General features: G+C 46.7%; 1 protein-coding gene across 1 annotated transcript in view; it reads left to right on the top strand.

Annotated features, from left to right (window-relative positions):
• RBM44 (RNA binding motif protein 44) overlaps positions 1–20054 on the top strand; it is a 356864-nt gene extending 336810 nt beyond the window's left edge. Inside the window, exon 8 of the mRNA XM_030209835.1 lies at positions 19717–20054. Coding sequence (XP_030065695.1) covers positions 19717–20047 — 331 coding nt within the window. The 3' untranslated portion in view covers positions 20048–20054. The remainder of the gene's footprint in view (positions 1–19716) is intronic.
• Positions 20055–20471: the final 417 nt, after the last annotated feature.

Here is a 20471-nt window from a genome sequence, read left to right as displayed (position 1 = left end):
AGTCATCAGCGTAAAGGTGATATTGAAAACCGTGGGCTGAGATCAGAGCACCAAGGGAGGAAGTATAGATGGAGAAAAGGAGAGGTCCTAGGACAGATCCTTGAGGTACATCCACTGAGAGTGGGATAGAGGAAGAAGAGGATCCACCAGAGTATACACTGAAAGTACGCTGAGAGAGATAAGAAGAAACCCAGGAAAGAGCAGAGTTCTGAAATCCAAGTGAGGACAGCGTGCCAAGGAGAGTAGGCTGTGATCAACAGTGTCAAAAGCAGCAGAAAGATCGAGAAGGATGAGGATAGAGTAGAGCCCTTTGGATTTAGCCAGGAATAAATCATTGGAGACTTTAGCAAGTGTTGTTTCAGTTGAATGAAGGGGGCGAAAGCCAGATTGGAGTGGATCAAGAATACCTTGAGAAGAAAGAAAGCCGAGGCAGTGACGGTGGACAGCACGTTCTAGTATCTTGGATAAGAAAGGGAGGAGGGAGATGGGGCGATAGTTGGAAGGAGAGGTAGGATCCAGAGAAGGTTTTTTGAGGAGTGGGGTGACTACAGCATGTTTGAAGGCATCAGGGACAGACGCAGTGGAAAGTGACAGATTGAGGATATGACAGGGGTGACAGCAGGAGAGATAGTGTTGAGTAGATGAGTGGGGATAGGGTCAGTGGGGCAAGTGGTTAGTTTTGAGGATGAAAAAAGAAGTAAAGTTTCTTCTTCAGTGATTTCGGAAAAGAAAGAAAAGGAGGCAGGGGTAAAAGGGTTGAGAGAGTGGACTAAGGGAAGAGGGGGTGGAGGAGAGATGTTTGTGAATTCAAGTTTAATCTTGTGAACCTTATCGTGAAAGTAATTAGCCAAAGTCTGGGGAGAAAGTGAAGGGAGAGTTGGAGGAGAAGGCACTTTCAGGAGAGAGTTTAGCGTCAGAGACGTTGAGGGTTTGAACCAATAGAGTTAGTCAATTGGATATAATAATCCTGTTTGGCAAGTTGGAGAGCAGATAATACAATTCAGGGTAATACCAAGTATGACAACTGCACCATCCCCTTATCTGCCTGTTTAATAACAATCAAATTCTCTTCTTAGCTGTGAAAGAGCTTGTCGTTCTACTGATGTTACATTAGGTTGCCATTCTCCAGCTATAAATGAGTAGCCACTTTTAAAATCAGATTTTTAAATGCCATGAGGACTGGGTCCATTGGATCAGAAGGTGACCAAGTAGATACATTCTTAACTATTGATCGATTTTCACTAGCTGGAATAATCGAAAAAAATCATTTTAACTGTAATTTCTGCATACATTTCTCAAAAGTGTGGAGATTGCACTATTGCAGACAAATCCTTTATTTTATTTTATTTTTGGTATAGTATACTATAGATTTGTCTTGATTTAAACCTTCATAAACAAACTTGACCACCCCTGGGAAGAAGCCCCAGTGGACAGAACATGAACCACCTTCATACAACTCACAAAAAAGACAGTATCCCAAGCATTAAGAAAATTCTCCTCTGCCCACTGCATGCTAGACACATGCCCCAATCATGTACTAAAAGGTGCCCCAGATCGATTTATAGACCAAATCACCTCTCATTTGTACTACTTTTCAAAAAGGCCGCTTCGCATGGGAAAAGGGCAACATACTTCTCACACCAATCCTGAAGGACTCCAAGAAAAACATCAATGATACCTCGAACTACAGGCCAGTAGTATCCACATCTTTAACAACAAAAATAATGGAAGGCATAGCAGCCAACCAACTAACTGACTAGATTAACAAATCCTCCATACTACATGAATCTCAGTCAAGCTTCAGACCTCAACACAACATCAAAACTGTGCTGATTACATTAATGGCTAACCTGAAAAAGGAAATCGCAAATGGAAAAAAAAATTCTCCTTTTTCAATTTGACATGTCAAGTGCCTTTGACATGGTCGACCACCAAATCCTCAAAAGAATACTGGACAAAATAGGCATCAGAGGAAAAGTGTTCAAATGGTCCTAGGCTTCCTGACTACCAGATCCTATCAAGTGAAAGAGAAATTCCTGTCTCTGTTCTCCTTGGAAAGCAGAATGTGGGGTTCCCCAGGGCTTGCCGCTCTCACCAATGTTATTCAATTTGATGATGGTTCCCTCTGGCCCGAACACTATCCAAACAAGGCTTTAACCCCCTTATATATTCTGTTGACATGTCAATCTATATCCCTTTTCAAAAGAATCTGCACAAAATTGTGACCAGGATTGTGGAAGGCATAAATACAATAGAATCCTGGGTGTCAACATTTAAGCTCAAACTTAACAAGGAAAAAATGCACTGCCTGATACATCACCACACCACACTGATCACTTCCCAGACATCCGTTCCATGGGCTCATCTCACCCAATATCTGACAATTTAAAATCCTAGTAGTCACCGTAGACCACAACCTATCCTTTGATAAACAAATCTCAAACACTATGAAGAAAATGTTCCAAAGAAGTGGAAACTGAAACGCAAAAAAACTACTTTCCAAGAGAAGTATTCCGCACACTAGTCCAGTCCATGTTCCTCACCCATGCTGATTACTGCAGCGGACCTTATGCCACAATTAGTAAAGAAACTGCAAACAGCACAAAACATAGCTGCAAGACTGATATTTGGCACGTATCAATTTGAAAGCGCAAGACCATTGCTCCAAAACCTTCACTGGCTACCCATCAAAGCGTTAATATCCTTCAAGGTATGCTCTCTGGCCTGTAGAATAATCTTCAGTCTTGCACCTAAATGCATGTCAAACCTTATAGACCTACCTATGCACAAGAACCTACCTCACCCTACACTTTCCCAGATGTCAAGGCCTAAAATACAAATCTTCATACTCATCCAGCTTCTCATACGTTTGTCCTAAGGTATGGAACACAATACCAGAAGCCCTGAGACACGAATAACTATGTCAGACGAGGGCGGGCCAGGGAGGAAAGAGGTAAATTCGGAGAGGCAATCAGCTGTTGTTGCTGGTGAAGCGCCTTCACATGGAGGTGAGAGGCGTTGTGAGGGCCCGGTGGCAGACAGAGGGGGGCGGGTGGAGGGGGGAGCGGCGGTGACGACCTCAGGGGGGGCGGGGCCACGGAGGGGCGGAGGATAACAGGGAATCTGTCATTTCAGGGGGGGAGGGGGGCCTGGGCTGCGGAAAGCTCTGATTTCAAGGGAGGGGGGGAGCGGCATACCATGATGCCTGCAGCATCGGAGCCTGTGATTTTTTTTTTTAAATACAGAAGCTTAGCTGAAATTGGGTGGCGGGGGGGAGAGGGGTGGTGGTTGAGAGGCTAGGATAGGGGAGGGCAGACTTATACGGGGTCTGTGCCAGAGCCGGTGATGGGAGGCGGGACTGGTGGTTGGGAGGCGGGAAATACTGCTGGACAGACTTATACGGTCTGTGCCCTGAAAAAGACAGGTACAAATCAAGGTAAGGTATACACATATGAGTTTATCGTGGGCAGACTAGATGGACCGTGCAGGTCTTTTTCTGCCGTCATCTACTATGTTACTATGTAATACATTACAGTGAAGAACATCCATAAAGGACGCTCCTGACGAGCACTTGGTCGTTTTTACCTCCTCCCGATTTTTTTTTTTTTTACATGTTATAAGTTTTCCAAGCCCGCGCAGCCCCAACGAGTGGTACAGACCTCTCGTTAGATTTCCCAGCGTTTTCCAGCGTTAGGGCAAGCGGAAAAGCTTAGTGCATCTCATTTCAATAGGGTTTCTACACAATTTGCACATCTGCATTCCGTTTGCGTTAGCTGCTACCGTCGTCGGAAAAAAGTATTTAGTGCATGCCAGGGTTTACTACTTGCTCGTTATTGGCTCGTAAAGTTTAGTGCATCTGGCCCTAAGTCATAGGTTTAAAACACTTGGCACAGGTTAAAACACAGTTCCAGTGAAAACACCTTTAAGACAATTCCAGCATAAAAAGATGAAATCACTATAGCACAGATATTCAAAACACAATTCTCTAAATTCCCTTTAAGACTATACCAGCATAAAAATATAAAATCACTGTGCAATGTAGGCAATAGGATAGAGACAGATAAGGAACTTATAGAGGTCAGACCCTCTGCAAGTGAAAGGACAGGGTTTTTTTGTTTGTTTTTTTGTGTTAATAGGATAGAATAAAAAGGGGGTAAAATAGAATAAAGGCGTCAATAGTTTATCAGGCAGATATTAATAGATATTAAGAGTAGGACACAGGTAACCTCAATTACCAATCAAATGAAGTCTGAAAAGCAAAATCAGAGCAAAACAAAATAAATCCCCAAGTCATAGTTATATGTGCAGTCTGTGATATAAAGTAAAGAAAAACCAAGAACAGTACTCCTAATCAGGGACTCACATACAGTCTGTGGTAGGAAGTAAAACTGCCCCAAAAATCAGGTAGTCAGCCTTCTGCAGATTCTGAGGCTTACAGAAGTGTTGATCCAGTCTTGTGCCTCCTGCACTGTGGTAAAGGATCTCCCAACGTCCTTCCAAGTTTACCTTCAGCTGGGCAGGGTATAACAACATAACCCGAATCTTGCGCTCTGATAACTGATTACATAGAAGTGTGAAAAGTTGTCTGTGTTCAGTAAGTGCAACGGAGTAATCCTGTAAAATCTGGATTATGCAGTCTTCATATTTCTCAGCATCCCTCTCCTGCATGTCCTCCATTTTTTGGGTATAGCTGTGAAACTTCGCAATGGCCCGGGCAAGCTTCTCCCTCCCGACAATGCACTCCAAATAATAAGGCCACACACCCTGTGCAAATGGAAACTGATCCGCTATCCAATTCTCTAGTGTGTAGAGCAAGTAATGATCGGGGAGCGATTCTGGGAATCCAATAACGTGGAGATTATCTCTCTGAATGATTTTCTAAATCATTGATCGTTGCCACTTGCCTCTTAACCTGCTACGCATCAATATATCTTTTCCAGGCAAGAATATTTTTTCTTGCATACTCACGCCTTTATTCTCCTCAAGGTGCCCCCTCCCCCAACTCCCCCCTTCATTATCTCCTCAGACCCTTGCTGAATTCTTTCACGACAAGGTTCAAAAGATAAACCTTGAATTCTCTACCTCGCCACCTCTCCCTCCACTAGTCCGTTCCCCTCTCTCTCCTTCCTCTCATTCTTTTTCCTCCTTTCCTGAAGTTACTATAGAGGAAACTACACTTCTCCTTTCTCCCTCAAAATGTACCACCTGTTCCTCTGATCCCATTCCCACCCACCTTCTTAATGCCATCTCACCTGCTCTTATTCCTTTTATCTGTCACATTCTCAACCTCTCACTTTCCACTGCAACTGTCCCTACTGCCTTTAAACATGCTGTGGTCACACCTCTCCTTAAGAAGCCTTCACTCGACCCTACTTGTCCCTCTAATTACCGACCCATCTCCCTCCTCCCTTTTCTCTCCAAATTACTTGAGCGTGCTGTTCACCGCCGCTCCCTCCCCCTTCCTACCTCTCCCTCCGCACCTTTAGTGTTCACTCTGGTGGATCCTCTTCTACGTCTATCCCTCTGCCTGTCGGCGTACCTCAGGGTTCTGTTCTTGATCCCCTCCTCTTTTCTATCTACACTTCTTCCCTTGGTTCATTAATATCATCCCATGGCTTTTCCTACCACCTCTATGCTGATGACTCCCAAATCTACCTTTCTACCCCTGATATCTCACCTTGCATCCAAACCAAAGTTTCAGCGTGCTTGTCTGACATTGCTATCTGGATGTCTCAACGCCACCTGAAATTAAACATGACCAAAACCGAACTTCTCATTTTTCCCCCCAAACCCACCTCCCCACTCCCCCCGTTTTCTATTTCTGTTGATGGCTCTCTCATTCTCCCTGTCTCCTCGGCTCGAAACCTTGGGGTCATCTTTGACTCTTCTCTCTCCTTCTCTGCTCACATCCAGCAGACCGCCAAGACCTGTCGTTTCTTTCTTTACAACATCCGTAAAATCCGCCCCTTTCTTTCCGAGCACTCTACCAAAACCCTCATCCACACCCTTGTCACCTCTCGTTTAGACTACTGCAATCTGCTTCTTGCTGGCCTCCCACTTAGTCACCTCTCCCCTCTCCAATCGGTTCAAAACTCTGCTGCCCGTCTCGTCTTCCGCCAGGGTCGCTTTACTCATACTACCCCTCTCCTCAAGTCGCTTCACTGGCTCCCTATCCGTTTTCGCATCCTGTTCAAACTTCTTCTACTAACCTATAAATGTACTCAGTCTGCTTCTCCCCAGTATCTCTCCACACTCGTCCTTCCCTACACCCCTTCCCGTGCACTCCGCTTCATGGATAAATCCTTCTTATCTGTTCCCTTCTCCACTACTGCCAACTCCAGACTTCGCGCCTTCTGTCTCGCTGCAACCTACGCCTGGAATAAACTTCCTGAGCCCCTACGTCTTGCCCCTTCCTTGGCCACCTTTAAATCTAGACTGAAAGCCCACCTCTTTAACATTGCTTTTGACTCGTAACCACTTGTAACCACCTGCCTCCACCTACCCTCCTCCTTCCTGTACACAATAATTGATTTGATTACTTATTTTTTGTCTATTAGATTGTAAGCTCTTTGAGCAGGGGACTGTCTTTCTTCTATGTTTGTGCAGCGCTGCGTATGCCTTGTAGTGCTATAGAAATGCTAAATAGTAGTAGTAGTAGGTCAGGATTTATCATTTGCCAAAATACAGTTATTGTTACAAATGGCTTCGTTAGTGATCGAGAAAAATTATTTCAGATTTTTGGGATCAATATTATCTGCAGATTTGGAGGGTTGCCATGGGGGCTACAGTTGCCCCCCCGGCAGCCTGTCTCTAGATGGCAGATTGAGTCTCGATACGTGTATACATCTGAGTATGCAAGGAAAAATATTCTTGCCTGGAAAAGATATGTGTTCGTCATATGGTCAGGCACGAAGGATGAAGTACGTGCGTTTGTGCGATTTCTGAATAGTTGTGATTCTAGTATACAATTTGAAATGCAATCAATGGGGAATACAGTGCAATTCCTAGATATTGAAATTATGTATAGTGGTAATCAGTTTATAACTAGTGTTTACCGTAAGCCTACGGATAGGAACACTATTTTGTCAGTCATCATCCCAGACAGTTAAAAGAAAGTATACCTATTGGGCAGTTCTTGCGTGTTAAAAGATTGTGTTTGGATAATTCGGTGTTTGCTCAGCAAGCACAAATAATGACGGAGGGATTTCGGCAACGAGGATATCCTCCTCATACTATTCGATTTGCCTATAAAAGGGCTAAACACGCACAGCGCTGCTGGGTTAACAAGACGAAGGGATGTAAATGAGATTCGAGAGGGGCACATTAATTGTATTCTCCGAGGACAAGCAGGCTGCTTGTTCTCACTGATGGGTTGACGTCCTCGGCAGCCCCCTCCATCGGAAAGTTTACTAGCAAAGGCCTTTGCTAGTCCTCGCGCGCCCATGCGCACCGCGCATGCGCGGCCGTCTTCCCGCCGAAACCGGCTCGAGCCGGCCAGTCTTCTTTCGTCCGCGCTCGGTACGGTCGTGTTACGCCGTTCGTGCCCCAGAGAGTCGACCCTCGCACGTCCTTTTCGACGTGTTTTTCCTTGTTTTCTTTACTAAAAGTTCGGGAAGCGCTCCGGAAGTGTTCCGGAAGACCCTTTCGGGTTTTCTGCCCTTCCCGTATTTTTCTCAACTTTTGCCCCGTAAGTTTTCTTTCGTTGTCGGGGTAGGCCTAGTTTGGCCTCGGTCGAGATTTTTCTCCCTTTCAATTTTGGTGCTCAATTTTCGCCATTTCGGCTTTTGATTTCGCCGGCGTGATTTTTTCCGCCCATGACATCGAAGCCTTCCAGCGGCTTCAAGAAGTGCACCCAGTGCGCCCGGGTAATCTCGCTCACTGATAGGCACTCTGCGTGTCTTCAGTGTCTAGGGGCCCAGCACCGCCCTCAGAACTGCAGTCTGTGTTCCCTGTTACAAAAGCGGACTCAGGTAGCAAGATTAGCCCAGTGGAACGTTTTGTTCTCGGGCTCTTCGTCGACATCGGCACCGGAGGCATCGAGTGCATCGACGTCGTCAGCGTCCGGACCATCTTCCTTGGCTGCCGCTCCATCGACTGCATCGAGGCATCGGACCTCTGCATCGGCACCGGAGGCATCGAGTGCATCGACGTCGTCAGCGTCCGGACCATCTTCCTTGGCTGCCGCTCCATCGACTGCATCGAGGCATCGGACCTCTGCATCGGCGCCGAGGCATCGGGCGACTGCATCGACGTTGGTGGTAACCGAGACTTCGTCTGCTGATGTCGTCGGACGGAGGTGCATCGTCAGGAGTGCAGGTGAGGGCTTGTCCATTCCCCTGCTGGTGGCGGTGAGCCTTCGGGTGGGTCTCCTCCTACCCTGAGGGCTCCTGCGGTACAGCCCCCCCGGGATCGACCCTCTTCGGTCTCGGCCCCGAGGAAGCGACGGATGGATTCTACGTCCTCCTCGTCGGTGCCGGGGAGCTCCGGTGACATGCTTCGGAAAGAAGTCGAAGAAGCATCGACACCGGTCTCCTCCCCATGTCGCACCGAGAGCTCTGGGTCGCCGAGGGATTCGGCACCCAGCAGGCATCGGCACCGAGAGGACCGCTCACCCTCTGTTCAGGAGGTGTCGATGCGCTCCACTCTGGACAGCCCGGAACAGCCTCCTCGCCCGGAACAGGTTTCTGACGTCGACGCCTGCATCGACCTCTCAGCCTTTTTCTGCAGCACTCTAAACGAGAGCCTCCGGGCCGTTCTCCCAGAGATCCTGGGAGAGCTGTTTGCGCCCTACCCCTCCGGTACCGGCGGTGCTTGCGCCTCCGGTACCGTCGAGCGTGGCGCCGGCTGGCCCATCGCCCAGGTTGAGGTCCCCGACGTCGGTACCCGTCGTGCGGTGCCGACCGCGGCCACCTCCCAGGAAGGCTCCCCAACTACGTCGGCGGAGGGAGCTTCGCCGATGCGGGCGAGGGAGTCTACCTCTCGACGCCCCCACCGTGGACGGGGTTCCACCGAGTCGAGCAGGGCGAGGTTGCAGACACAGGTTCGTGAACTTGTGTCTGACACCAAGGGTGAGGCCTCGTGGGAGGAAGAGGAAGATCCCAGATATTTCTCTGACGAGGAGTCTGAGGGTCTTCCTTCTGATCCCACTCCCTCTCCTGAGAGACAGCTTCTCCTCCCGAGAGTCTGTCTTTTGCTTCCTTTGTCCGGGAGATGTCTACGGCCATCCCCTTCCCGGTGGTTGTGGAGGACGAGCCCAGGGCTGAAATGTTTGAGCTCCTGGACTATCCTTCTCCCACCTAAGGAAGCGTCCACTGTTCCCTTGCACCATGTCCTGAAAAAGACATTGCTTGCGAACTGGACCAAGCCATTAAGTAATCCCCACATTCCCAAGAAGATCGAGTCCCAGTACCGGATCCATGGGGACCCAGAGCTGATGCGCACTCAGTTGCCTCATGACTCTGGAGTTGTGGATTTGGCCCTAAAGAAGGCTAAGAGTTCTAGGGAGCATGCTTCGGCGCCCCCGGGCAAAGACCCTAGAACCTTAGACTCCTTTGGGAGGAAGGCCTACCATTCTTCTATGCTCGTGGCCAAGATCCAGTCTTACCAGCTCTACACGAGCATACACATGCGGAACAATGTGCGGCAGTTGGCGGGCTTGGTGGATGCTCTTCCCCCTGAGCAAGCCAAGCCTTTTCAGGAGGTGGTCAGGCAGCTGAAGGCGTGCAGAAAATTCCTGGCCAGAGGAGTTTATGACACTTTTGATGTTGCGTCCAGGGCCGCTGCTCAAGGTGTGGTGATGCGCAGGCTCTCATGGCTGCGTGCCGCCGACCTGGAGAATAGACTCCAGCAGCGGATTGCGGACTCGCCTTGCCGTGCGGGACAACATTTTTGGAGAAAAAGTCGAGCAGGTGGTAGAGTCTCTCCACCAGCGGGACACCGCATTCGACAAGTTCTCCCGCCAGCAGCCTTCAGCATCTACCTCTACAGGTAGAAGATTTTTCGGGGGAAGGAAGACTGGTCCCTATGCTTCTGGTAAGCGTAGGTACAATCCTCCTTCCCGACAGCCTGCGGCCCAGGCTAAGCCCCAGCGCGCTCGCTCTCGTCAGCAGCGTGCGCCTCAGCAAGGCCCCGCGGCTCCCCAGCAAAAGCAAAGGGGCGAGCTTTTGACTGGCTCCAGCAGAGCATAGCCGACATCCAAGTGTCAGTGCCGGGCGACCTGCCGGTCGGGGGAGGTTCAAAGCTTTTCACCAAAGGTGGCCTCTCATAACCTCCGATCAGTGGGTTCTGCAATAGTCCGGCAAGGATACACCCTCAATTTGGCCTCAAAACCTCCAAATTGTCCACCGGGAGCTCAGTCTTACAGCTTCCAGCACAAGCAGGTACTTGCAGAGGAACTCTCCGCCCTTCTCAGCGCCAATGCGGTCGAGCCGTGCCATCCAGGCAAGAGGGCTGGGATTCTATTCCAGGTACTTCCTTGTGGAAAAGAAAACAGGGGGGATGCGTCCCATCCTAGACCTAAGGGCCCTGAACAAATATCTGGTCAAAAAAAAGTTCAGGATGCTTTCCCTGGGCACCCTTCTCCCCATGATTCAGCAAAACGATTGGCTATGCTCTCTGGACTTGAAGGATGCCTACACTCACATCCCGATACTGCCAGCTCACAGACAGTATCTGCGATTTCAGCTGGGCACACGCCACTTCCAGTACTGTGTGCTACCCTTTGGGCTCGCCTCTGCGCCCAGGGTGTTCACAAAGTGCCTAGCTGTGGTAGCAGCGGCACTTCGCAGGCTGGGGGTGCACGTGTTCCCATATCTCGACGATTGGCTGGTGAAGAACACATCCGAGGCAGGAGCCCTGCAGTCCATGCAGATGACTATTCGCCTACTGGAGCTACTGGGGTTTGTGATAAATTATCCAAAGTCCCATCTTCTCCCAATGCAGAGACTCGAATTCATAGGAGCTCTGCTGGATTCTCGGACGGCTCGCGCCTATCTCCCAGAGACGAGAGCCAACAACTTGTTGTCCCTCGTCTCGCGGGTGCGAGCGTCCCAGCAGATCACAGCTCGGCAGATGTTGAGATTGCTGGGCCACATGGCCTCCACAGTTCATGTGACTCCCATGGCCCGCCTTCACATGAGATCTGCTCAATGGACCCTAGCCTCCCAGTGGTATCAGGCCGCTGGGGGTCTAGAGGACGTGATCCACCTGTCCACGTGTTTTCTCAAATCCCTGTATTGGTGGACGATTTGCTCCAATTTGACTCTGGGACGTCCCTTCCAAATTCCTCAGCCACAAAAAGTGCTGACCACGGATGCGTCCCTCCTGGGATGGGGAGCTCATGTCGATGGGCTTCACACCCAAGGAAGCTGGTCCCTCCAGGAACGCGATCTGCAGATCAATCTTCTGGAGTTACGAGCGATCTGGAACGCTCTGAAGGCTTTCAGAGATCGGCTGTCCCACCAAATTATCCAAATTCAGACAGACAACCAGGTTGCCATGTATTATGTCAACAAGCAGGGGGGCACCGGATCTCGCCCCCTGTGTCAGGAAGCCGTCAGCATGTGGCTCTGGGCTCGCCGTCACGGCATGGTGCTCCAAGCCACATATCTGGCAGGCGTAAACAACAGTCCTGGCCGACAGGTTGAGCAGGATATTGCAACCTCACGAGTGGTCGCTCAGTCCCGTGTGGTACGACAGATCTTCCAGGTGTGGGGCACCCCCTTGGTAGATCTCTTCGCATCTCGATGGAACCACAAAGTCCCTCAGTTCTGTTCCAGGCTTCAGGCCCACCGGCAGACTGGCATCGGATTGCCTTTCTCCTGGACTGGGGGGAGGGTCTGCTGTATGCTTATCCTCCCATACCTCTGGTGGGGAAGACTTTGTTGAAACTCAAGCAAGACCGAGGCACCATGATTCTGATTGCTCCTTTTTGGCCGCGTCAGATCTGGTTCCCTCTTCTTCTGGAGTTGTCCTCAGAAGAACCGTGGAGATTGGAGTGTTTTCCGACCCTCATCACACAGGACGAAGGGGCGCTTCTGCATCCCAACCTCCAGTCGCTGGCTCTTACGGCCTGGATGTTGAGGGCGTAGACTTTGCCTCTTTGGGTCTGTCAGAGGGTGTCTCCTGCATCTTGCTTGCTTCCAGGAAAGATTCCACTAAGAGAAGTTACTTCTTCCATTGGAGGAGGTTTGCCGTCTGGTGTGACAGCAAGGCCCTAGATCCTCGCTCTTGTCCTACACAGACCCTGCTTGAATACCTTCTGCACTTGTCTGAGTCTGGTCTCAAGACCAACTCTGTAAGAGTTCACCTTAGCGCAATCAGTGCATACCATTACCGTGTGGAAGGTAAGCCGATCTCAGGACAGCCTTTAGTGGTTCGCTTCATGAGAGGTTTGCTTTTGTCAAAGCCCCCTGTCAAGCCTCCTACAGTGTCATGGGATCTCAATGTCGTTCTCACCCAGCTGATGAAACCTCCTTTCGAGCCACTGAATTCCTGCCATCTGAAGTACTTGACTTGGAAGGTCATTTTCTTGGTGGGCAGTTACTTCAGCTCGTAGAGTCAGTGGCTTCAGGCCCTGGTAGCCCAGGCCCTTACACCAAATTTCATCATAACAGAGTAGTCCTCCGCACTCACCCTAAGTTCCTGCCAAAGGTTGTGTCGAGAGTTCCATCTGAACCAGTCAATTGTCTTGCCAACATTCTTTTCCCCGTCCTCATTCCTGCCCTGCTGACCGTCAGCTGCACACATTGGACTGCAAGAGAGCATTGGCCTTCCATTTTGGAGCGGACACAGCCCACAGACAGTCCGCCCAATTGTTTATTTCTTTTGATCCCAATAGGAGGGGAGTGGCTGTAGGGAAACGCACCATATCCAATTGGCTAGCAGATTGCATTTCCTTCACTTACGCCCAGGCGGGGCTGGCTCTTGAGGGTCATGTCACGGCTCATAATGTTAGAGCCATGGCTGCGTCGGTAGCCCACTTGAAGTCAGCCTCCATTGAAGAATTTGCAAAGCTGCGACGTGGTCATCTGTCCACACATTCACATCTCATTACTGCCTGCAGCAGGATACCCGACGCGACAGTCGGTTCGGGCAGTCAGTTTCTTCAGAACCTGTTTTGGGCTTTAGGATCCCACTCCACCCCCCGAGGGCCCTGTTTGTTCTGTTCCAGGCTACACTCTCAGTTAGTTGGTAAATTTTTTAGGTCCAATCTCAGTTATGTCCTCCGCCGTTGCGAGGCCCAATTGACCATGCTTGTTGTTTTGAGTGAGCCTGGGGGCTAGGGATACCCCATCAGTGAGAACAAGCAGCCTGCTTGTCCTCTGAGAAAGCGAATGCTACATACCTGTAGAAGGTATTCTCCGGGACAGCAGGCTGATTGTTCTCACAAACCCGCCCGCCTCCCCTTTGGAGTTGTGTCTTCCCTTGAAGTGTATTGTCTTGCTACCATACTGGACTGGCCGGCTCGAGCCGGTTTTCGGGCGGGAAGACGGCCGCGCATGAGCGGTGCGCATGGGCGCGCGAGGACTAGCAAAGGCCTTTGCTAGTAAACTTTCCGATGGAGGGGGCTGCCGAGGACGTCAACCCATCAGTGAGAACAATCAGCCTGCTGTCCTCGGAGAATACCTTCTACAGGTATGTAGCATTCGCTTTCTCCTGTATTATAAGTAACAAGAGCCATTCAGGTTATTATTATGAACATTGGCCGATAATTGTCATTGCATCAGAGTTGACACCACAAACCTAAATTTGCTTGTTCTTCAGAGAGAAATATGGGGGAAATTTTATCTAGGAATCATTGAACTTACTAACTAGGGTGAAGTAGTGCCCGGCATACACAATGTTTTTCATGTGTATATTGCAGGTATGCAATGTGCACGGATCGAGTTTGGGTAAAATCAATTGGGAAATACTTTTATTTGAAAAAGAAAACGGACTGTAATACACAAAATGTTAGTATTTGGAATATGTTGCCCTTGCCAATTATGGTATATTGGTGAAACAACTCGTAAGATTAAAATGCGTATAGTGCAACTTTGAGTAACAGATTGCAAAAAACAGACACTCCATTAGTTAGCCATTGGCTGCAGTATCAGCATTTGATACAGGATTTGCAGTTTATAGTGCTTGTTAGTATTCAGAGCAGTAGAGGTTGCACTGAAAAACATCCATAAAGAACAGCGTATCATATTTAATTGGAAGACGGTGGAACCCCATGGACTAAATAAAGAGATTGATTGGCCCCTTTTGATGGCTTTATAAAGGCGAATATAGGTTTCCATAGACAGGGTAAATCACCTGATTCATTGTGATGATATCAGTACGCCAGAAGCTGGAGTAGCTGGAGGTGTGCCTGACGTTTAAATGAGGCTGGTCAAGGTATTATTTTCAACAACCTAAATTTTGTTGAGTAGAAGTCTTATTTGGGAAATATATAGTATGGGTTGGGATGTAATTGTATATGTTTTGTATCAGGTCTCCTGATGAAGTAATAAGAAACACGGCCTGTGTTGAGACCGAGGAAAGATTTGACTCACTGTTGGAATATATGTGAATCATCAGAAGAAGTTCAAATTGTGATTGCCTTGAAGGAGGAATGTGATTCGGCTGCTTGAAGACAGCATTGGATAATTTGGACACTATGTGGACTAGAATTAGTTATTTATCCAAAATGTGGCTATAGTGCTGTTTGTAGTTATAATAACAAACAGTTATTTGTTGGACATGTTTTAAGCCACTTTGAGTGGGAAATCTTTATTGCATTTAGCTAGCATAATATGTGTATAGGCATTACACTTGTTGAATAGTATGAGTTGTGTATGAAAGTAACATCCTTGTTAGTTAATAAATGTTAGTTGATATTTAGATGTGTGGATTAGTCTAATAATATGAAGAGTAATTCCATGACTAATTTATGTAAGGACAACCTAGTATTGTAGTAGCAAACATATTCTTAGGTATGTATCTTCCAACTTTGTATTCTTACATTCACATCTCTTTATACTCCAAATAGTTTAAAGTGCATTAACTGGACACTTTCACCACCTACATGCAGCATGTTTCGCCAATCGCTGCTTCAGGGTGTAGTCCCGAATTCCTACTCAAAAAACACATATAAAACATATCATCACCTAGTTGATATACTCTTACGGGTCAGAACATATATTAACCAATCCATCACCAAAACATTTCACATACGTAGCAATACCTCCGTTTCACATCGGTGTCTGTCATGTTTACATTTCGTTTCACACCCGTGCACTTTGCTATGTAATTTATAGCATTTTCAGACTCAGAATGACCCAAAAAAATCCAAAATGGCTCCTTACTCCGCCCCAGAACGTTATCACTCATAATGCAGCTGCCCAATCAATTTCTAAATTTAGGCCCCCAGGGGTCATGGTACCTAGCGTGTAATCCACCATTGTTCTTTGTAACTGAGCAAACTATCCGCATCCCCTCCTTCTCTCCCTAATTGGATATAATCAATAACACACCATCTTATATCTCACCAATCTCTAGGATAGTATCCTGTAATTCCTCTCGTAGGGTCATATTCCAACAATTTATAAACCTGATGATCACTTAGCTGTTTTTAATGCCTCCGTCTGGTATGTACTCAAAGGTTGAACAGTAACAGCTCCCCCTTTGTCTGCCTTCAAGATAATCAGATCTTTATTCATATGTAACTGAGATAACGCCTCCCATAAATCAGAGGACAAATTATTCTTATTAAACCAGTTAAATTGTTTTCAGTAGTGGTCAACTCCAAAATCAGCAAATCTTGAAAAGTTTGTAGCGCTGGGTTCACATTCCCTGGGGGAATCCATTTAGATAGTGGCTTTACTATTGATACGTCTGCAAAATTGATTCTGAGGGCAAAAAAGATCTTCAATTACAATTTACGTATAAAACTTTAATCGCCAATCTCATACTGTCAGACTTGTGAGTTCTTGTACCAAGTAGAGCGATGCTGAGCCCAGTACTCGGGCCAGGTTCTGCTTGGTGGCTGGACAACCCCGGGTTTCACCTGCGCTGACCACCATTCCCCAGAGGTTGAGCTTCTGGGTGCGGGCGGCCTGCAGGACTTACGGGACGGAGCTGGAATCGGGTGATGATGTATCGGCCAGCAGGCAGCAGGTCAAGAGAGTAATCCAGGTACAAGCAGCAGTTAGTAGGCAGGCGGCAGGCAAGTAATCCAGATTCAGGTGAAAGTCAGTAGGCAGGCGGCAGGCAAGCGAGTAATCCAGACACAGGTGAAAGTCAGTAGGCAGGCGGCAGGCAAGCGAGTAATCCAGATACAGGCGAAAGTCAGTAGGCAGGCGGCAGGCAAGAGTGTAATCCAGATACAGGTGAAAGTCAGTAGGCAGGCGGCAGGCAAGAGTGTAATCCAGGTACAGACGAAGGTCAGTAGGCAGGCGGCAGGCAAGAGAGGTAATCCGATACAGGTGAAAGTCAGTAGGCAGGTGGCAGGCAATAGAGTAATCCAGGTACAGGGCGAAAGTCGCAGGCAGAAGGGTATTCCAGGTACAGGTGAAAGTCGGCAGGCAGAAGGGTAATCCAGGTACAGGCAAAGTCAGCAACGAAGGACCAGTAGATAACAAGCAGACTACAAAGTTAGAAACGCCTACCAAAGTAGAAGCTGGCACATGGAGTCCAGGGAGAGCTCAGCTGATAAAGTGCTGGCATCTGACATCAGCAGGGAGAAGGGGCACAGCCATAGGACAAGAACAGGGGAAGGAGGAACCGGAAGACCAATAGGAGAGAAGCAAGGGAAGCCAGGCAGAGGAAGAGCAGACCCAGGTGGGTGGAAGCAAAGCAATCAAGGAGCCTGGAAGCCAGGCAGAGAGAGAGCAGAAACAGGTGCTTGGAAGCAAGCATTTAAGGAGCCTGCAACCACCGCTTTCTGAACAAGCCCAGAGAGGACTACACACACATGGCTCAGGCAGTGCCAGTCAAGTGTGCGTGTCGACGGGACCCCACGCAGCCCAAGGATGCCGCTTGCGTTGAGGTAGGGGACATGACATACGAAATGGATCATATCGTGCAGATGGTACAAACGAAAATCCTAATTCCAAAACATCATGTTCATTCTGTTGTAATGTACATCCTGCTGTTGTAACTACTATGGATTGTGGGGAGGTCCCTCCTCATCTGTTTGATCATGGGGGCTTGTGATCTGTCGCCCCGATAACGTCCAGTGTGGCAAGTGTCAGTGGTGCTCATTAACTATTCAAGGCACCGATTGGCAGGTACCTGGGAGTAGGCGGACCTTTATCACAGGACATAACACCAATTGCAATAGTAATAATGTGGTATACATAAGTTGTCCATGTCATCTCATTTATGTGGGGAAGTCAACGAGGCCAGTAAAGAATAGATTAAATGAACATAAATCAAGAATACATACTACCACACTGACGCCCCAATAGTAAGCCATTGGCTGACCAAGCAACATGATTGGTGAGATATAAGATGACATGTTATTGATTATATCCAATTAGGGAGAGAGGGAGGGGATGCGGATAGTTTGCTCAGTTACAAAAAACAATGGTGAATTTATGTGCAGGTCTTTTTCTGCCGTCATCTACTATGTTATGTATGTATGTATGTTACACGCTAGGCACCATGACCCCTGGGGGCCTAAATTTAGAAATTGATTGGGAAGCTGCATTATGATGAGTGGTGACGTTTTGGGGCGGAGGTAAGGAGCCATTTAGGTTTTCTTGGCTCATTCTGAGTCTGAAAATGCTATAAATATGTAACAAAGTGCACGGATGAAATGAAATGTAATGTAAACATGACAGACACCGATGTGAAACGGAGGTCTTGCTATGTATAGCGGTATGTGAAATGTTTGTTGATGGATTGGTTTATATATGTTCCGACCCATAAGAGTATATCAGTAGGTGATGATGTTTTATATGTGTTTTTTTTAGTAGAATTCGGACCACACCCTGAAGCAGTGATTGGCGAAACATGCCGCATGTAGGTGGTGAAGGTGTCCGGTTAATGAACTTTATACTGTTTGGAGTATAAGAGATGTGAATGTGTTTAACTAAAATGAGAATATTCTTTTAAAGCATGAAGCTGTAAATGTAAGAATACAAAGTTGGAAGATACTACCTAAGAATATGTTTGGAGATAAAGAATAAAGTTTTGTATGGTTGAAACAGAAAGTGAAGTTGTGACGTGAACTTTGTTATAAAACATTGAAAGGTTCAACAGCTTGGGTGGGTTTAATATTGTCTCTGCCTTAATAAACATAGGCACTTTTTTGGACTTTCCTCATTGGCACCCTGTTATAAATTTCCCCCACTGGGTATGGTTCAATGTCTTTCCCGTTAATATGTCTTTGTTGCTTTCCTCATCACTGAGGTAAAATACACCAGCCTGTAATTTTTCCACCTCCTCTCTGTTAACCATTTTTGTGAAGACATTTTGCGAAGGTGGTCCACAGCTAATGTTGAATTCCATTGAACCTCTCCCATATTCAAAAATCTGATAAACATATTCTTCAGCAGACCTACCAGACCCTCTGAAATGAAGTTAAACACTCCTTTGAAAATAAGAAAAAAAAAACCTTTTAAGAAGAAATACTACATAAAATAGGTTAATCAAACTACAAAGTAATAAGTTAACAGGGTTTATAGTGAGCAGTAGAATGTCAAGCTCACAAAATCTTTTTTTTTTTTGTGCGCATTTGTGGTGATGCCTGTGAGCCACGATTTTGCAGCACTCTGGAAACTTTGCTGTGTAGCTGACACTGTGGATTTTATATTGGATAGCCGACTTTCAGGGTGGTATATTTACTACAGACCCATGATGCAGGCAGGAAGGCCGAAAATGGCCTGTGTCGGGTCTTTGAAAAAAGAATTCCTATCCTAGCTCTGGAGGCCCTTGGTGCTTTTTTTTTATTCTTCCATGTGCTTGATATTGTGTTGTCATTGATATTGCAGATTGAAAAATGTACTTATATTAAGCTCTTGCATTTTCATTCAGGGCACACGGTATATCAGGGTAAAGTGTAGTTTATTAAGGACTAATGTTAAGTTTTGTGATGGCTATAGCTTTGACATCTATGTCTTCAATGACTGTTAAATCTATAAACATTAATCTTGCCAAAATTTTGGTACAAAATATTTGTTCACATGAAATTATATTGAAATTTTAGACATGTAAAACAAAATAACAATAGAATAATTTGTCAAAACCTTGAAAGAGAAACTAAGAGTGGTATAAACATTACATTATGAGAAAGAAAAGAGAGAAAATGTTATCAGAGGTATCCATTATAACTTATATTGCTTAAAAGTTATATAGCAATATTATCTAGGAATCTTCAAATGCTGACCATAGTAAACAATTTCTCGTAGTACCCTAATTTTCAGCAATTGAGAGCTCGAATTTGTAGTGGTGTAATAGAGAATACCTCCAAAAATGAATGTTGAGCATATGAAAGGACTTCCAATTGGCTAGAACATGCTTTTGACCAATAGTAATAAAGATGTCAAGTAATTTCTTTTGAGAGTCTGGAAGAGAATACAAGGTGAACACGATTTGTCAATAACTATTGAAGAAATTTCAGAGTTCAAGTTAAAAATAATTTTTATAGTGAACAATATGCGTTTCTAAAAGGTGTATAGAGTATTTGACAGATGTTTTCATCTGTAGTAATTATCGTAGTATGTATTAATTGTTCATTTATTTTTACAGTTTTGCCTTTCTTACTTTCAAAACAGCCAGGCAGGCTGAGATGGCTGTAGAGGAAATGGATGGAAAACACATTCATGGAAAAAACATCAAAGTTTGCCTTATACAAGTTGCAAGAGAAGCTGTATCGTCAACTGTTGGAACTTCTCCAATTCTACCTTCCCCAGAGCATAAAGTTATTTTTGGGAAAAATATTGAAGAAAAAGTGGTGTCTAGCACCTCCCCAGGTTTTTCTGTGTTGCCAGACTCTAGCACAACTGACTTGACAATTGCCCCAAACCTTATGACTGTTGTCAGTTCAGATCCAAATGTTTCAGGAATGGGCTTTATCTGACCTGCAGACTGGAACAGTGTCTACAACTAACATGGTCCACTGTAAAGCACCAACTTCCTGCACAATAGCAAATTCTGGCCTATCTACCAATTCCTCTGTACCTGCCAAAGCAGTGCCTAAGTCTTCTCTGCCATTCAGTTCTTCCTTACCAACCATGTCAGCACCTAATGCTTCCTTGCCTTCTAATTGCTCCCAACCTGCTTGGGCAATGCATAGCTCTTGTATTGTCCCCTGGATGGTGCCAAATACAGGTCCAGCCTCTTGGCAGATGACAAATTCGTACCCACCTTCCTGGCAGATGAACAGTTCTGTTCACCAATGCTGGTGGGTTCCCTGCTCATCTCAATGCCCCTGGCCAATTCCGTGTTCATCTCAGGCTCCTTGGTTGATGCCTTGCACAACTCAAACTCCTTGGCCAATATCC

This window comes from Microcaecilia unicolor, chromosome 7, assembly GCF_901765095.1.
Source record: "Microcaecilia unicolor chromosome 7, aMicUni1.1, whole genome shotgun sequence".
Taxonomy (NCBI): domain Eukaryota; kingdom Metazoa; phylum Chordata; class Amphibia; order Gymnophiona; family Siphonopidae; genus Microcaecilia; species Microcaecilia unicolor.
The sequence above is the reverse complement of the archived record's forward strand: the minus strand, read 5'-3'. Positions and strand labels throughout refer to the sequence as shown.